The following is a 17,609-nucleotide window of genomic DNA, read 5'->3' as shown; positions in this document are numbered from 1 at the left end:
CACCAGTTCCTTAGGGCTTCTGACCACAGAGGGAAATATGTCAGCTTGGCTACTAGTGGAACTTCCAGCGTCTTCCTAATTGAGATGTAGCCTTCTGGAGCCAATGAAACAGGTGTGACCTACTTTAAAAAAATACGAAAATCCAAATTTACTGACCAGAGACATTTCCAGTTGATTATTCATCATAAACAAGAGTCTCCAGCCATTTGAGTTCCTTCTAGTCCTCAGTGGCTTGGTAAGTTGAGTATTAGCTCACTCAGTGTATGTATGACTTTTGTTCTGTGTGTGACCTTGGGCAAGTGACCTTGGGCCTTATTTTCTTCCTCTGTAAAATGATGGCTTGGAATGAGATAGTCCTTCAGCCTCATGTATTGTAGAGACTTACAGAATGAGGTAAAGATGCAGGAGGATGCATGAGGAATGCCCAAAGACTCCTAAAGGTTATATGAAGGTCAATCAAACAGATATATTGGTAGAAATGACCATCTATTGCTTAAAGCAAAAAACAAAGCAATCTGGCTGCTCTCACATACACACCTTCAGAAGCTGATCTTGGCCTTTTAGGAGTAAGGTGTTAGATCGTTTTCTGTGCTGCGTCTGTTGATTGGCTCCAAGTCTCTGAGGGATGGCTTCGCTAACATGGTGAGGCCTCCAGCTTGCGTACTGGGTCAGCTTTAGGGAGGGGAGATCCTCCGACTTGTGTGTGTACCCGACCTCCCTCTCCTCATAGAAGTGGGAGAGAACCTGCAGCCAGGCTTATTGATCTTGTTTCTCTTCCCTGCCAGGGTGGAATTTACATGTTTCAGCTTGTGGACACGTACGCTGCCTCCTATGCCCTTGTCATCATTGCCATTTTTGAGCTCGTGGGGATCTCCTATGTGTACGGTAAGGGGACGGCCATGCCTGCTGCTGTGGTAGAACTTCATGTGGGTAAGCGGATTTTCCATAGTTAGTATGACAATGAAAGGGCTTAGTTGCTGCTACTTAGGCAACATAAAAGAGCTGCACCTTTATTTCCAAGCCTCAGGACTGCTTTGATGCAGATTTAATAGGGAAACAGCTTCGATGCCTCTTCCTTCAGTTCTCTCCCCTCACGTAGGCCCAGAGGGTCTCTAGTGTGCAGAGGCCACCCACTGAAGGTGTTGGTAGTACTAAAGGTAATTAATACACGAACAGCTGTCCAAAGATGGTCAGGTCTGCTGCTCAAAGCATATGCTTCTTTCCTGCCTGTGGACCCCAGGAAGGAACCTGGAGCCCCCTTACCTCGTGGACTGACCTCCCCAGAAAGGCCCCAAGAGCTCCTGTGGCCCAGTCCCCTCAGTACAACAGCCAAGGCTCAGGAGGAGGAATGCAGTCCCCCAGGTCACACAGTGAGCTGGAGGCAGAGCAATGTTCAGGGCGTGGATCCTAGCTGCTGGGCAAGTGCTCTTTCCACTGCACAGCGCTGGTGGTTGTCCCCTTCAGGGTTGCTTTAAAGGAGAGCTGGAAGCTCTGTGTGACCTGAGAACTTCCAGAGTGAGTGAGAAAAGCTGCCTTTGCTGAGCCCTCGACAGTGTTCTCAGAGCCAGCCACAAGGTGTGGCGACATTCTGGGTCTGAGCGGGGCACGGAGTAGAAGTAAATGCCAAAAGCTGAGGTCCACTCATGGTTTCAGGGTCCATTATTTTGTCCATGGTGGCTACTTGGACCTTTTACCATAACATAATAGGCTAAGGAGAACCTTTTTGTGCCCCGAAGGAATGCCGCATCTCTGCTTTCACCCCCAGCAAGAGACTGTCTTCTCATATAACTCCATCCTGCCCCACTTACACGTAGCAGAGAGCAGGTGTAGGGGAAACAGAACCAGGAAGGAGAGGTCTGGGCTGGGGATGGGTGCCCTGGTCAGGGGAAGGCAACTAGTCTAGCTGGCGCACAGGGAATCGGGGTGGGGGCCCTGGCCAGGTAAAGGCAGCTAGTCCGGCTGGCGCACAGGGAGTGGGGGTGGGGGCCCTGGCCAGGTGAAGGCAGGTAGTCCAACTGGTGCATATGGAGTAGGGGTGGGGGCCCTGGTCAGGTAGGTAGTCCAGCTGGTGCACAGGGAATGGGGGTGGGGGCCCTGGTCAGGTGAAGGCAGGTAGTCCGGCTGGCACGCAGGGAGTGGGGGTGGGGGCCCTGGCCAGGTGAAGGCAGGTAGTCCGGCTGGCACACAGGGAGTAGGGGTGGGGGCCCTGGCCAGGTGAAGGCAGGTAGTCCAACTGGTGCACAGGGAGGTGATGGCAAAGGATAAGAGATGGCAAGTGAAGGCTGGAAGAGGAGCCCCAGAGACCGAATCCCCCACTCCTTATGGGGCTCAGGACCCAGAAATCTAAGGTACTGGAGATTTGAGGAACAGGAGGAGCAAGTGGCCAAGGTCTCAGGGAAGCATGCCTGAGGATGTGCATGGGATTATTCTCCGTGGGAGGAGGCAGAGGTGCCCACCTTGCTCAGAAATGACCCAGAGGACGAAGGAACGAGAAGAATTAAGCTGAGACTGCTGGTCCCCTTGTTAGAACCACTGATGGTGAAGGAGACTCAAAGCCACTTGTGTCCCATTAGCTTAGTGAGACCACAGTCCTGAGAGACCTCAGGAAACAATACAAGAAACCACACACTTTGAAAACATTTCTTAATGGCTTATTCTTTCAAGGAGTAGCTTGAAACCTTCTAAGCCAGAAGTGTGTGGGGATGGTGGCTATGTGTGGCCATGAGAATAAATGTCTCCTCTGTGTGTTACTTTAGTTGAGTTAAGCAGTGACCAGGAAGATAGCAGTCCTTTGAGTTCCAGCGACGTGGGCGATGTTCCACTTGGAATTTGCATTGGTTTTGCCTGACGTTATCCTCTTACACGGAGCAAAGATAAACTGATTCATGGAAAATTGTCCTTGGGAGGGTGGCAGACAAAAAACCAATGCACAATGACTCACTCTGAATTCCAAGGCTTTCATAGTACACTGTGCTTATTGACCTCAATCTTAAGTGGTTTTGCTAGAGTTGTGGCTAAGCACATAAGGCCCCCTCTGAAAACAGCCATGCAGGTGAATATGCCTGGCTGTGGCAGTGCTGAGACACCTGGGCTGGAACAGAGCTTTTTAGATGTCATCATGGGGAGGACACTTTTGAACCTTACTGCAGAGAATATTTAGTGTCTCTTTAAATGTGCAATTTTCCCTAATCTTCCTGGCAATGAGTTATGTCTGATAGTTTCTTGCATAATAGGGGTCATGTTGACAGCAGGCGGGGGCCATCCCTAGCCAATGACACGTGAGTGAGGGGCTCTCGTGCTGCCCCCACCATGCCCCTGCTACTGCATCTCATGTTGTGTTTCCACTTGTCTGTTTGCAGGTTTGCAAAGGTTCTGTGAAGATATAGAGATGATGATCGGCTTTCAGCCAAACATCTTCTGGAAAGTCTGCTGGGCATTTGTCACTCCAACCATTTTAACTGTAAGGACTGCATGCTTTATTGTGCAGAGAGCACCTGGCATCTGTATGTGGTGCTTCCTGTTTGCATAGGGATTGTGCCTATGTGAGAGCCTGGGAAGCTGGGCGGGTGGGTCTTGTTCTTGTCTTTCAGATGTGGAATAGAGGTGAAGCAACTTGCTTAACGGTGCTTAGCCAGTTGGCTGCAGAGCACAGTTTGGAGCATCTTATGGCACATTTCCCATGGCATCAGTCATGCACTGATCGCAGATGACAATCACATGCCCCATTGCTGACCATGGTCCAGGCTGTGTTCAAAGTGCTTTGTGTATATCACTTCAGCCCCACCCCCCGCCAGCAGCTCTATGGGGTTAGCATTATCATCATCTCCATTTTACAGCTGAGGAAACAGATGCCCAGAGGTTATATGACTCGCCTAGCATTGCCACCTAACACTCAGCAATGGCCTGGGTTCAAACCCAGGCAGACTGACTGAAGAACCCTTGCTTCTAACCACTACTCAGTACAGACACTCTGTAACTAGTATAGCGTAAATTAGACTTTTAGTGTTCATTTTTATTGCTCTGAGGACTCTTTTGTCATCCTCAAATAAGGAAATGACATTTTGAGATCATCTTACTAATTAGAGCCCTTCATGTATCAGTAAGTCTGCACAGGGACTTAAATGTTCATCATGTCATCTCCTTTCTTGTGCCGTAGGCTGCAGGCTTTGCCTCCATCCACTCTTCAAGCCCAGTAGTCCATGGAGACCTTGCGTTTCCCCCTCCTCCTCCCTGGTGGGCAGGTGTCATCTCCCAAGGCTACAGGAAGCCACCAGCTGTCGTTCTGCCTGTACCCAGCAGGTGGCAGTAGAAACCAGATTAAGACCCTTCTTTTACTACACAGTACCGGCTTCTCTAAAGGAAAACAAATGAAGATGGAAGTAAAATTGTAAAGAAAAGACATGTTTTCCTTTTTAAAACTGTCACAGAGTTAGTTTTAATCAAAACACCTCAATTTCTTCCCGAAAAGACAGAAGCTTACACAGAAAAACCATTTGGCATTTACCTCCCTCTGCTTCTGAGGCCCACATTGGAACTCACATTGTAGAGGCTGCAATTTGTCTGAATAGCGCCCCCCTCGGATTCGGGGCATGACAGCTGAAAGGAAGGGAGATAGATTTTCCGGTCTCTTGAATTCAAGACTGAAATGTGTGTGAAGAACTCGGGTTTACCTAATTGGTGGCAAGGAAAAGCGACACTCTCCTGCCTCCGGTGTTCTCCGGCTCTGTCGCGCTTTGCTTTGTTCCCCCGTTACTGCTATACCTGACTTAGTCTTGGTGAAATCAAAGTTAGACTCTGTTCTAGATTTGATGTGTCTTTCCCTCTAGTCCTGGAAGAGATTAAGCTTCAGAGAATGTGATTATATTCTGTAGAAACGTCTCCTGATAATAACCAGCACTATTTGTGGAGGTCTAGTAAGAGGCAGGCGCTTCATGAACAGTGTCCCTAAAGTTCCAACCACTTGGCTTGGCCGGTGATTCTTTGCCCATTTTGCAGCTGCGTGCAGAGGCTTGGAGGGGCTCAGGGGCTTGTCCAAGGCCACAAAGCTTGGAGGTTGCAGAGTGAAGAACTGAATTCAGGCCTAATAAATTCCTAAAAACCCAGTGCTCTTTAATTTTTTTAATCCCAGTTTGGGATTAAAATAATCTTCTTTATGAGTAGAATATCAGGGAAAAGGAATTCTGGGGACTTGCTGTGTTTTCTGAGAAAGTCCCTCAACTATGCTGTGCTTTACTTGATTTCCATTATAAAACTCCTATCAAGAGACCTGTGGAAAGGTCCAGAAAATAGCCTGAACCAGATTTCCCTTCTGTGCTTGGAAGCTAGGGACAAGCGGAAGTGGGCAATTCTGTCATCGTTGTCAACCAATGAGTCTCTGTCCTGACCTTGGGCTGCTGTCAGCAAAAGGGCAGGGGTGGCCTAAGTCAGTGGCTGAATTATCATCTCTCATGGTCAGGCTCATCAGAGGGCAGAGTCTTATCAAAGCTGACTTGGCCGAGAGAAATTTATTGCAAGAACAAGTTTGCACGGATAAGTTTGATATGATATTTGTCCAACTGGAAATGGGTATAGAAGGACGAAGCTTACCTCTTTTTTTTTTTTTTTTTTTTGTGCCATTTGGCCTTTTCTATAAAATGGCTATTTGTGGTGTGCTGGAACAAGCTAAGATTATGGGTTTAAATTGCTGCAAAACCTCTGAAATAAAATTGATCATTTTTATATGTGCCTTCATGGATTTATAGGGCTATAAATATTTTCCATACAATTATTGTATACATAGTCAGATCACGTTACTGAATTATGCACACACATAAGCAGATGTATTGCTATTTATATAGTAAATGAAATGGAGCAACTTACCATAAATACATTAGGCCATACTTCTAATAGACGGGTTAATAAAGCTTATAACTCTAGGGTCCAATGTTTAAAAGGGGCCTAGAGTAAGACATCTCTTTCCAGAAAAGCAGTTTTTTTTTCCAACAGTTGTCTTCAGGCTCATGCTGCTTTGAATTGACATATTGCATTGTTACTGCACTGAAACACTCGCTCGCCCCAGCAGCCCGGGCTTTGCAGCAATAACATAGATGCTGTGCATTTGTACAGCTTCACGCTTTCCCAAAACACTTCCATAATTCAGTACAAACATTTTGGGGCAGTTATTTTACTGCATAAGATAGAACAAGAAGGGTGGGGAGGAGGGGAGAACACATGCCGTTATTATCAGGTATGTGGTTCCTGGCTGATGCTGCCATAGGCAGGATGAATCCAAGGACAAATATAATTTCCTCAGGGCAGTGCTCCCAAAGACTTGGCAAGTGGTTGGAACCCCTGTTCTGTCTCTTGGGCACCTCCTTTTCCAGCACATGTCTTCCCTTGCTCCATTTCAGCTGCACTAACCAAGTCTCTATAGAGGGTTCTCATTGCCATCGCCAGCCAAAGTAGGCGGCGATAGGAGATGATGGGTAGAAAAAAAACTGTGACCACTCTTAAAATTGAGGGGGAGCTCTGGAGTAACTGCCAGACTCCTGCTCCCAGAAGACTCCTGTGTCCTATGCAGGGTGTGATCTATATACGTTTTCTAGCAGAGACATAAAGGTCCCTCAGTTAATTAGTAGTAGAGCTGAGATTAGCCTTTTGGCCTCCTGGCTATCTGCCCACCATCTGGTGACGAGGACCCTTCACCTTGAGTCAGTTGAAAGGGGACTGTGCATCCATTCTCTTTGTCCACCGCTTATTACAGGACCACTCCTTCAGCTCTGTCACTGCGTGGGGACCACTCTGGGTCTCACTCAGCAGCTTTAGAGTCTGCTCCTGGGTGCTGGCCATTCCCCGTTCAAGGAGAAGGAGGAGATTCAATTCACTTTGTAAAAACAAAAACATAAACTTAACAGGATTTATTTCTTGTACTAAAAGCTGATGGTCCATCACAGAAAGTACAGAGAGCCCCTTAAAAACACCCACCACCCTGCTCCCACCTCCACCCATCCGTCACCTCCTTGGTGTGTGTATGTCCTCTAAACTCATCCTCTCAGCCTGTCTGTGTGTCCATCCCGACAGGTGCATTGCTCAGGTCCTCTGGTCAGCAGCTAAGTATGAGTGTTGGCATTACCTCTTTGAAAGTCAGTTTGTTCATTTGGAAAATGCATTACTAATACTTCCCTTTTAGGGTCATCCTGGGTGTCAGAGGAGATAATAGGTTTGTGAGCATCAAGCCCCTAGCAGGGGCCCCGTACCTGGTGGTGGAACGAAGGGCAACTTTGCCACCTCACTCACGTGTTTCTCTTTGCTTCCCAGTTTATCCTCTGCTTCAGCTTTTACCAGTGGGAGCCCATGACCTATGGCTCTTACCGCTACCCTAACTGGTCCATGGTGCTCGGGTGGCTAATGCTTGCCTGCTCTGTCATCTGGATCCCGATTATGTTTGTGATAAAAATGCACCTGGCTCCTGGCCGATTTATTGAGGTAAGTCTGCCAGCTCCTTTCACCTGCCATCCCCTCCCAAGGGAGAAGCTCTGAGAGCCCTGTGCATTAAACAACAGAAGTTATTCTAGGGGGAGAGTTGGTGATTAAGTGATCACAGTTGCCACCGTTTCTATTAAACCCATTTTTATTATGTATTATTCCTCTAATGGAGGCCCCGAGCCAATCCGCAGGCTGCGCTGTTATTATGCTATTCCTCAGTGCGGCGACAGCGCTGGGCCATCCATGATCCAAGTGCTGCCTCTTCCCCAGAGCTTTCTGTTCCTCTGCCCTCACCCACAGTTTAAATCCAAGTGTTTGGGTTTTAACCACACAGCATACCTTCCCCTTCCTGATGGTCCTCTCTTTCAAGGCTCCTACCTTCAAACATCTATAACCATGATATTAAAAATCACTACCCTTCCATTGTGCCTGCATTAGGGATGGTCGAGGGGTCCACGCTAATTAAAATGTCACCACCCTGTAGAATGTAATGAAAGGTCCAGAGCATGGCTGTTAGAGATGAGACTTGTCTTTATTTATCAGTTAACCCCTTCCTGGACCTTTTTCTCAATTATAGTTAAAACAAAAATGCCCACACACTCACTTTAGAGCAGATGGGAAGGGGTCTGACTGCCACGTGTTGAGCCACCACCACGTGTGGTCAGGTTTCTGTTATTTATGACAAGTCACTTGCTCAGACATGCCTCGGTCTTGAAGACCCAGAGGTCTGGCATTTCAGAGCAGGGTTTGGCCCAGGGCCCAGCAGCATCAGCACCACCTGGAAGCTTGTTGGAAATGCAGATGGACCGGACTCCAGCTGGGCTCCACTGACCCTGAGTCTTGGGGAAGTGGGACCCTGGTGTCTAGCCTTAACAAGTTCCCCAGGTGATTCTAATGCACACTCTGGTTTGAGGGGCATTGAATTAGACCAAAGTGCAGAAACACCTGCGGATGGAGGGTAGCGCGGACCAGCTATAGGGGCTTTACTCTTTGTCAGCCAGATGGAGAAAAGAAAGGGGGGGTCTCTGGGAAGTCCTGTGGAGGCTCAGGAGGGAAGAACCGAGATGGGAATAAAGCCTGTGAGTAAATGTGTAACCAGATGTCCACACAGGGGGAGCTAGCCTTTGTTTGCACTGGACTAGGAGAGAGACAGGTTTGGCAAAGGGAGATGGAGGAGTCTTCTCTCCGAGGCAGCATTCCTGTTTTTATCCTCAGGAAGTTCTATTAATTGTCCCCTTGATGTAAGTAACTGTGGCCTCCCTGACCCCCAGGGAGCTTGCACGGTCCCGGATGAACCTCCTCACCAACTGAGCCAGAGAGCTCTTCCCCTCTGAACAAAAGCTGTTTTAGCCTCTGCTACTTGTGTGTTAGGCTGAAATTCTCTAAACTGATGAGTCAGCTTTATAAGTTTACTATGGTTGGTTTGGGACACAAAGGTTGCAAATGGATAATTAAGGGGACATTAAACTAACAGCTGTGAGAAGCAGCTTCACTTGAATAGTTGATAAACATGTAATTGTTTCCTCTTATGTAATCAGAAGTATGTGTTCCTTCCTCTTTCTAAAATACATTTTTTTTTCAGTCAAATTATGCTTTCTGTAATATGTTCAGCTGAAGGATTAGAGATATCATCATTATTTTTAGCTTGTCCGCAAGAACCCAACACTGCTGTCCCTAGTCAGAAGCATATATTTTTGTGAATAGATAATTAAAATGTTTTCTCACTCTTGGCATTATATCTTTGGGGTTGGGATTTTTTTCTGGCCCTATTTATACTTTTGGGAAATATGCTAAACAAAATCCAATTATTTTGATGTAGCAACCCACTGTTGAAACTACAGAACAAAAGTAATTGAGCCCACATGTCCTTTGCAAATTGTGTTTGGCAGTGGCGAGAGAAACGTGTGGATTCCCTTCATTTGGAGGGGAAAAAATGTGTAATTAAAATCTGGGTCTTTTATCCTCTATTAATCTTGTGCAAGGCAAACCCTGAGCAATTGTAATATTGCTTGCAGTGTGATGTAAATAATTTCAAGTGAGCCAAACCCAGTCTCTTTAATGCATCGTAGCCTGGTTAATTAATGGCTGATCTTCCTAACTGCTCCTTCTTGTGGGGGACCACTTGGCTCAAGGGGGGTGTTCTGGCAAATGTGGTTGCACACAGTTTGGGTGTGTGGGGTGGTGTCTTGGGAAGAAGGTGTACTACTTCTGTGACCTCGTGTATTTTTGGCTTCTTTGCAGAGGCTAAAGTTGGTGTGTTCCCCGCAGCCGGACTGGGGCCCATTCTTAGCTAAGCACCGTGGGGAGCGTTACAAGAACATGATCGACCCCCTGGGAACCTCCTCCCTGGGACTCAAACTGCCAGTGAAGGATTTGGAACTGGGCACTCAGTGCTAGTCTGATGGCACAGGATGGCCCAGACTTGATCCCTGTTTTCCTCGCTGCCTCCCCCTAATGTTTTCCCCAGCTTTCTTCCCAGTTTTCTTCTTTCTCCCCACATCTTGGTTCGTATCTGTGCATGAGAGTGGTTACGTAGGACATAGTGTCGCATGCTGTAGCGAAGAGCTAGACAGGCCGCCTGCAGCGCTGAGCGCTGTTTGCCTGTGTCCATGGTATCAGTTTCCAGTAGGGTCGGTCCCCTGGGCACACGCTTTTCCCCACAGGAGCGGACCAACTAGGGGAGCGCTTGCCAGTGACGTCACAGTGGGCATGTGTGATTTGGTTCAACAGAAAAATATCCATGTGTGTTGTCACTGGTGGTGCCCATAAGGCATGCACTGATTGGCAGAGTCATGGGTCTGTTCATTTGGACTCAGCACTGTTGTGGAACTGAGCTGAGCAGGGTAGTGCTCTCATTCAGACACAGAAGGATCAGCACAGGGTACATTTGGAGGGTCAGCAGTGGTCAGGAAGTGTTTTAGGGTAAGACAAGGCCCGTGGGCTTGGATACCACCAAGACGATTCACCATTGGGAATGTTTCCTTCATTTGGACCGATGGTCTCAAGTGTGCCAAGGTCTCAGATACTCGACTCTGAATACGGCGAATCTCAGTGAAGAGTCCGTTCTCTTCCCTCAGTTGTCTTTCTTTTTTTTAAATAACCATATTTGTGAGTGCTTTTGGTCATTTCCTCCACCTCTGCACAAGAAGCCATCTTATAATTTGTGCCTGATTTTGTACATTCATAGTAGAGCTCATTCCAGTTTCTACATGACGTTTAGCTCCATGGTTCAATGTCATGATCCCGTACTTCTTTTCTAAATGTCTTTCTATAAGCTATAGGCACCTTGCCTTCCAACCTCTGGGAAAATGAGACTTACCCTGGTTCTGTCTCTATGTTATATATATAAGACACAAACTCTTAAAAGACAGGCAACTTCTCAATTTTTACTCTTTTCATTAATAGTCAATGCCAATTGTGGTCATAGAAAAATCAAGAAAATGGAGAGTTTAGTAGAAAGTAACCATAATATTCACTGTGCTGTTAGTGCATTTTAGGTCATGGTATTTACAGAAATTTCTGATAAATACAGCTTAGGTAAGTAGTGAGTGAACCAATTATGACTATAGCTTTTAAGAATACATTTAGCTAATTCAATTTTAAGAGTTCCCAATTCACAACACTAATAACTGCATGCTAATGAGAGCAAATCACATGTTTGCAGAGATTGGGGAAGCCATAACCTTTGTTATCTTCTGGTATCCTGAACATGCACAGATGAAGGTTTTCAAATGTAATATGTGTTCATGTAATGTGTACTCACAGTGGTGTTTTCTCTCCATATAAATAGCTTATGAATCCCTGTAGAGATGGTGAGTTTAGAATAATGTAGTCTGGGCTTTTGTTTTTTATGGTAATAATATCTAAACCTAAAGTTATTTCCTTTAGGGAAGACCATTTCAATCATTGTCATTTTCTTTTTTATGTTTTTCCAATCATTTTCTTATTTGTCTTCATATTACAGGGTCTCGGGCAAAGTTTTCAGTATAAATCTTGTATATTGACGTGACATTTGCATCCTGTTCAACCACAACTATACCCAACAACAGACCTTAATGTAACATTTGTTAAAAAAATGACTCGTTAAAAAAAAAAAAAAATCTCAACTCATTTTACTGAGCTTTCCCTTTTCTGGGGCAAATATCATTGCCATTTGCCAGTTTTCAAGAGTAGCTTATGGAAACTTTTAGAAAAGGAAACAGAGATGGGTTTGAACTTCAGCTTTTCATCTCTTTTACCTGCAATGCGTGTTGGTTCTTCCCCCTCCCTGATCTCTTTTTCTGTCTTGCTCCCAAAGCTAGAACTTACTGGAATCTACCATAGAAACTAAACCCTGAGCTCCCCTTGCCCCTGTGTTTCCCACAGTGACCTGTCTGTCATTAACACAGGTTTCCCCAAGAAAGTCATATTGCTGAGAAGCCCCCGTTATTGTAGTAGATTTCATTTAGTGGCACCAAGAGTTATCCTCTGCCATTGACACCCAGAGGAGTGGGAGAGGCAGGGGTAATAATTAAGGCTTGGAAACTATCAGCAGCCTTTCCAACTTGAAGGTTGATGAAAAGAGCTGAAAGGTGTTAGCATTCTTCACAGGACCTGTAAGTTTGTATCAGGATGAACAGTTTTTGGGTTTTCTCTCTCGCTTCTGGGCTAAAGCTTGAATCTGATGCTGGATGCCAACCCAGTCTCTGCTAATTATTGCTTTTGTAATTAAAAGGAGGGGGAAAATATCGCATGGATGCTGCCAGGTTTGTTTTGTACAAACTGCAAGTTAACTTCATGGTGAGAATGGGGACCTCCTCACCAGCCAGTGGGTTCTACAGCTGGGAACAGCTGCATTGGGGTTAATTACAATTTGTTCAGTAGAGACCCAGTAGCTGGTCCCTGAGCAGCTGGATTTTTCCTTTTCCCTACACTTTCCAACTTTTATATACATTTTCCTTAAATGTGAAATGTTCTGAACTTATCTGGGAACAGTTACCTTGTACATTTAATTTTGCCCATTTCCATAGTTATAGTCAACTTGGAGGCTCCCTTTGCCAGAGATGCGTGTGGTATCTGAGCTACTTGCAGTCATTGGGAATCTGCCCTCCCATAGACTTGGCTGAGACCCTAAGCTGTGAGATGTGTGTGACCAGACGGGTGTTTCCCTGCTGTGCTAAAATGCCCAGTCAACTGGAAGAAAAAAGAATGAATGAATAAAAAAGAAATGAACAGCATTATCATGAACTGCCACTGAGCGTTCCCCTGCAAACTGGAGAAAAAACGAGTTGCCGAGGAAAGATGTTCATTGGTTCACTGTGCAGAGTGTGGGGTGTTTTCCACTTGCGAAGTGATTTCCTAACACCAACAAATGCCAGAAGCCCATTCCGAGTGAAAAAAAAAGCCATATGTTAAAAACAGTAACTCTGTAATATCCTTAAAGAAGGAAAAAAATGTATATTTCTTAACTGTTGGTGTTGTGGCTTCTTACGCCAATATTTGTGTAGCGTATTAGTAATTTAATCTTTAGAGCTATGTGTTTGTCGTGTATAAATGTGTCCAATCTGGTCTTTTTTTTTCTTTTACCTTTATTTATCGCATGAAATCTGCGGTCAATGAAAATCAATGACCTCAACGTCTTTGAAATCTTCAATGCGTTTTTAACATGTAAGAAATGTAATCTACTTGTATTTTAGTGAGCAGCACTTTAGAAAGACATTTAACACAATGACTGTTAAATGGATATAAGACTTGGTTTGTCTTCATGCTGATGTTGCTTTGGAGTTGAGTGTTCCTTGAAGTTCTCATTCTGTTCTCTACATGTGCCCGAGTGCTTCCTGACCACCTTCGCCTGTCAGCGTGGTTTTCCCATGCCTAAAATTAAGATTCTTTTCCTGTTTACCCCCTTGGTCCTCTTCCCAGAGACTTGTACAATAACCATTGCTTAACATGTGTGTGAGGGCAAGATCACACTGCTGCTGTCGCAGCTGAGTCTGGGTTTGTGACACACTTCTTGAAGGCAGATGACTTGAGCAGAGGCATGCTGTGTGGCAGGTGATCTCGCAGGGAAAAAAGTTCAGGGTCCATGAATGAGAGTCTCCCATCTGTCTCATGCTGGTTATCATGCAGAAAACTTCCAGGCTGGGAGCAAAGCTCTGGGTGATTGAATCATGGGACTAATTTCTCCCCACAGCGGCCCTAGGATTTGTAAAAGTGAGGCTTCCTAGCTTCCCCACGTTTTCTTTCAATTGTACAGAACGATTGAGTAGTTTTGAATTGTGGTCTCTGCTCGGTCATCTCTGATCAGCCTGCAGCCAAAGAGAAAGTGTTTGCAGATTGGGCATTGATCACCTCTGAAAAGCAAGCAGTGGTTTGATTTGCCTGCTGGATTAAATACATCTTCAGGTAACCATTTGCCTTATAGGTGTATTTTATTGTTAGGATGATACTTAGTAACTGACTAGGAACTGTTTTGTCTCTCATTGTTTGGTCTTTTTTTGCACTTTATTATGGACCTATCATGGAATAGGTTTATTCTTAAATTGCGGACGTGGCTAATGTCCTAAATATAGGCATCTTGTGTGGTACTGTTGCCTATGGATAAAGATATGTTCCCTAATCAGGTCCTTATATTTTTTCATTAACTGTACACAAAGAAAATATATTATGTTACAAATGATGCATCATAGATATATATCTTATAGAGCACATAGTAGATACTGTGTATTATTCATTTAAGAGGTCATTATTCTTGAGGCCCTACCTCAAAGTTTGTATTTATGTATACAAATGCAATTTATTGTATTATATATTTGCTTATAACTGAAATAAATTAGAATTTATCCTAATAATGTATGAGTTCACAAAACCCTAAATAAATGTCAGTGTTTAAAACAGGATGATCACAGTATTGTGTCTATTACAAACACTTGACCCATATTCTTTCTTTACAAGTGGCCTTTGGGTACCTCTAGGATTGTTCATTTTTGTTGTGAGAAACATGAAGCAGAAATGGAAGACTGTCCTCCTGTGTAAATGAGATTTGCACTGCTGAAGAGACAATATTAATTAAATTGTTATATTCTTAACCATCAGAATACAACACTGTTTGCTGAATTATTAATTACCCCTTACAGAGAAGGACAGAGTGGGAGGGAGAGAATCTGAATAGAGGGACTGGGCAAGTTAAATCCTTGGGGGTGTTTTAATGATTCTCTTGTCAGTTTTCAATTCCACTTTACTTCAGCAAACAGGTACACAGTTCCTGTATTGAGTTAGACCCCAGGCAAAACTGAATACAAAGTAAAACAGTTCCAGATCTCAAGGAACTCAGAGACAGGTGGTAAGACTACTCACATTAAGCAAACAAACATATCAGTGAATGCCATCTCTCCCCTTGCAAGAGGTTGGAGCCCCAGGTGTCCTGCCCAGAGATGGGCCCTGAGCTCCAGTGTCCTGTGGAGAGACTGGCACCTGGACATTTCCGTTGCTTCCCATCAATCCCGAAGCTTGACTCTGTGGTCTTCCAATGAACACAGCGCACTCATGCCCACACCTTGGTCATCTACTTCCAAGTTGGCAGGATGAGCTGGGCCACTTTTGATGGGAAAAGGAATGCCCTCCCAGATTCATGTTGGCGACCACATGCCAAGAGCATAGATGTCTATTTTGTGGAAATGAGAATTCCACACACACTAAGGCTTGCCCATCACACTGTGCTGCAGTGGGCAGACAGAGCAGCAAATACCAAACTCGGCATAGGACCTTATACATTGCAAGGGGCAGAAGAGTAGAGAGCTTCATGGGACCAGAGTTGAGAGCTGACTCATCATCTTTGATTTTCCTTCCTGAGATCCCTTTGCTCAGTTGTATTTTCTTTTAACTTTTATTGGGAAAATTCTCAGACATGTATACAAGCAGAGCATACAGAGCAATGAACTCCCGCATCCGTATTACTCAGTTTCAGCAATTGTCAACTCAAGCCCATGTTTCTTTCCTTTATGTCTCTCCCCATGCTGAACTGAGACTTTATTTCTTTGTAGTATATCTAAGTAGATCCCAGATATCATGAAATTTCACTTCAAAATGTTCTGGGGTATGTGCGTTGATGCTGGAAATCAAGACTTCTGTTTTGAGGTAAGTTTACACGCCTCTCGGTCCAGGTGTTTAATGATACGAGCAGCGAGCAGCGAGCTAGACTTGCTGCTGCTGACAGTCTCTGACTGCTCAGGACTCAGGATCTTAAAGACATCCTGTGACTTAAACAGAATCTTGCTGAGTACTCCATCTTCCCTGACGTTGATAAGGAAATCAGACAAAATTAAGTACAAATGGTATTTAACCTTAATTGTTTTCTGAACAGTGCATCTGTTCCTTAGCCTTAAAAGAGTAAGTGATTAGATTTCTGTTTTTCTGTCTTTCTGTCTAGGAATGCTATATAGACTTGTTGGTCAGGAAGCGTTCTCTTTAGTTAATCCTTTAAGCTTCCTCTGTTGTAAGTTTCAAGTATTTTGTAAACATTCCCAGGATCTGCCTGTGAGCTCTTTCCTGGGCCCTCCCTGTTAATTAGCATATCTATAAAATCCAATAAAAGGAGGATGAGGCTTCCTGCTCTCCGCTGTTGGTCTGAGCGAGCCACAGTCCTCCGTGCGTACTGGCTATTCATCCTGCTTATTGGAATTACCTCAGCGTCCCTGGCTATATTTAACATCATATCTGTACACTACAGTGCGTATGTGTGTGTTTCTGTTCATATCTTTTACCTGTTGATGTTTAAAAGAAATTTTTGATTATAGTTGACATTCAATATTATATTAGTTTCAGGTATACAGCAAAAATGGTTAGACATTTATATAACGCACAAAGTGATGCCCTGATAAGTCTAGTACCCACCTGGCACTATACACAGTTACTACAATATTGACTATATTCCCTACGTTGACTTTACATTCCCATGTTGTGTTTTTTATACCCCTTTTAAGTAGCCCTTCCCTAATTGAGGACAATGACAAAATGTGGGAAGCTCCTTGCTCACATAATAGATAGCAGGACTAACCTGCTAGGTGAACAGGAGTCTGGAAGGAGCTAATGTGGTGTTTGCTCTCATAACTCTCCAGGCTTCCGCTGTCCAATCATTCTTCTTGTTTTCATTTGGCAACAGTTCCTCCCCCTGGACTTGGCAGGTATTTTCTTACTGAGCTTGCACCTCCTGCCTTTGATTCTTCTCTGCTTTTGTTCATGCTTCCTTCCTCCTTCTTCCCTGACATCCCTCCTGGAACCAGAGATTCAAAATCTCACAGTTGCACAGAAACCCAAAGTCATTTATTCCAGCATCTCTGATACACAAATCCCTCTACAACAGTCTGTTTGGTGGGAACTGGGTTTACAAAGAGATGTGTGTGAGATGAGTAATCAGTGTCTGAAAGAGTCACCCTGGGGGACTTTTACAACAGAAAACTCCTCCAGTGCCTTTAAAGTAGCTCAGCTTGACAAAAATTGGTTTCACTTCTCTGATTTACACCCTCTACTCTGCAAAACAGGGACCATATGTGGTTTGAGCAGCTCCGTTCTTGCCTTTTTGTGCAATCTGTAATTTTATGAGAATCTTGATACTGCAAGTGATTTAACCCAGTCCTATTCCATTTTCTAGGAAACGTCTTCAGACACTTGTAGGATTAAGAGAAAGCAACGACTGGAATATAGTTTAGACCCACACTGAATCAGAATCCCATTGTTGTCATTTATTGATCCGTTCACTCATTTATTTATTCTTATGCTATACTCAGTGTCTCAATTATTCATATGTATCTTAGTACCTAATAGTTTGTGACACATAGTAGATACTCAGTAAATGCATTTTTAGATTGAACGAGCAAGTATTGAGTATTGGTTCTGTACAATGGACAGACCTGTGTGTTGTAATGTAGAAGAAAAACATGAGTGAGATGAGGTCTTTCCCTCTAGGTTACTCCGAGTGAGTGGGGCTTTAAGACAGGCACACACATTGGCATATAGACTGGAAAGTTTGCCGAGGGCCACAGGAGGACTTAGGACAAAAACATATGGAGAGGGTGCAGAGGAAAAAATTGCCTCTTACTGAGAGGCTTAGACAGGATCTCTCGAGACAGGGACATGGGAAGGATTTTGATCATAGGACAAGCTCTCTA

At 44.6% G+C, this 17,609-nt stretch overlaps 1 protein-coding gene across 1 annotated transcript in view; it reads left to right on the top strand.

Moving 5' to 3' along the window:
• The window catches only part of SLC6A5 (solute carrier family 6 member 5), a 43,872-nt gene extending 34,011 nt beyond the window's left edge, over positions 1 to 9,861 (top strand). The window contains exons 13-16 of the mRNA XM_090267623.1: positions 786 to 885; positions 3,360 to 3,460; positions 7,297 to 7,464; positions 9,706 to 9,861. Of these exons, the coding sequence (XP_090123749.1) occupies positions 786 to 885; positions 3,360 to 3,460; positions 7,297 to 7,464; positions 9,706 to 9,861 (525 nt within the window). The remainder of the gene's footprint in view (positions 1 to 785; positions 886 to 3,359; positions 3,461 to 7,296; positions 7,465 to 9,705) is intronic.
• The last annotated feature ends 7,748 nt before the right edge of the window (positions 9,862 to 17,609 follow it).

This window comes from Furipterus horrens, unplaced genomic scaffold (assembly GCF_987537825.1).
Source record: "Furipterus horrens unplaced genomic scaffold, mFurHor1.1.pri manual_scaffold_2, whole genome shotgun sequence".
NCBI classification, from domain to species: domain Eukaryota; kingdom Metazoa; phylum Chordata; class Mammalia; order Chiroptera; family Furipteridae; genus Furipterus; species Furipterus horrens.
Note: the sequence above shows the minus strand (reverse complement) of the source record. Positions and strands in the feature narration are given on the sequence as shown.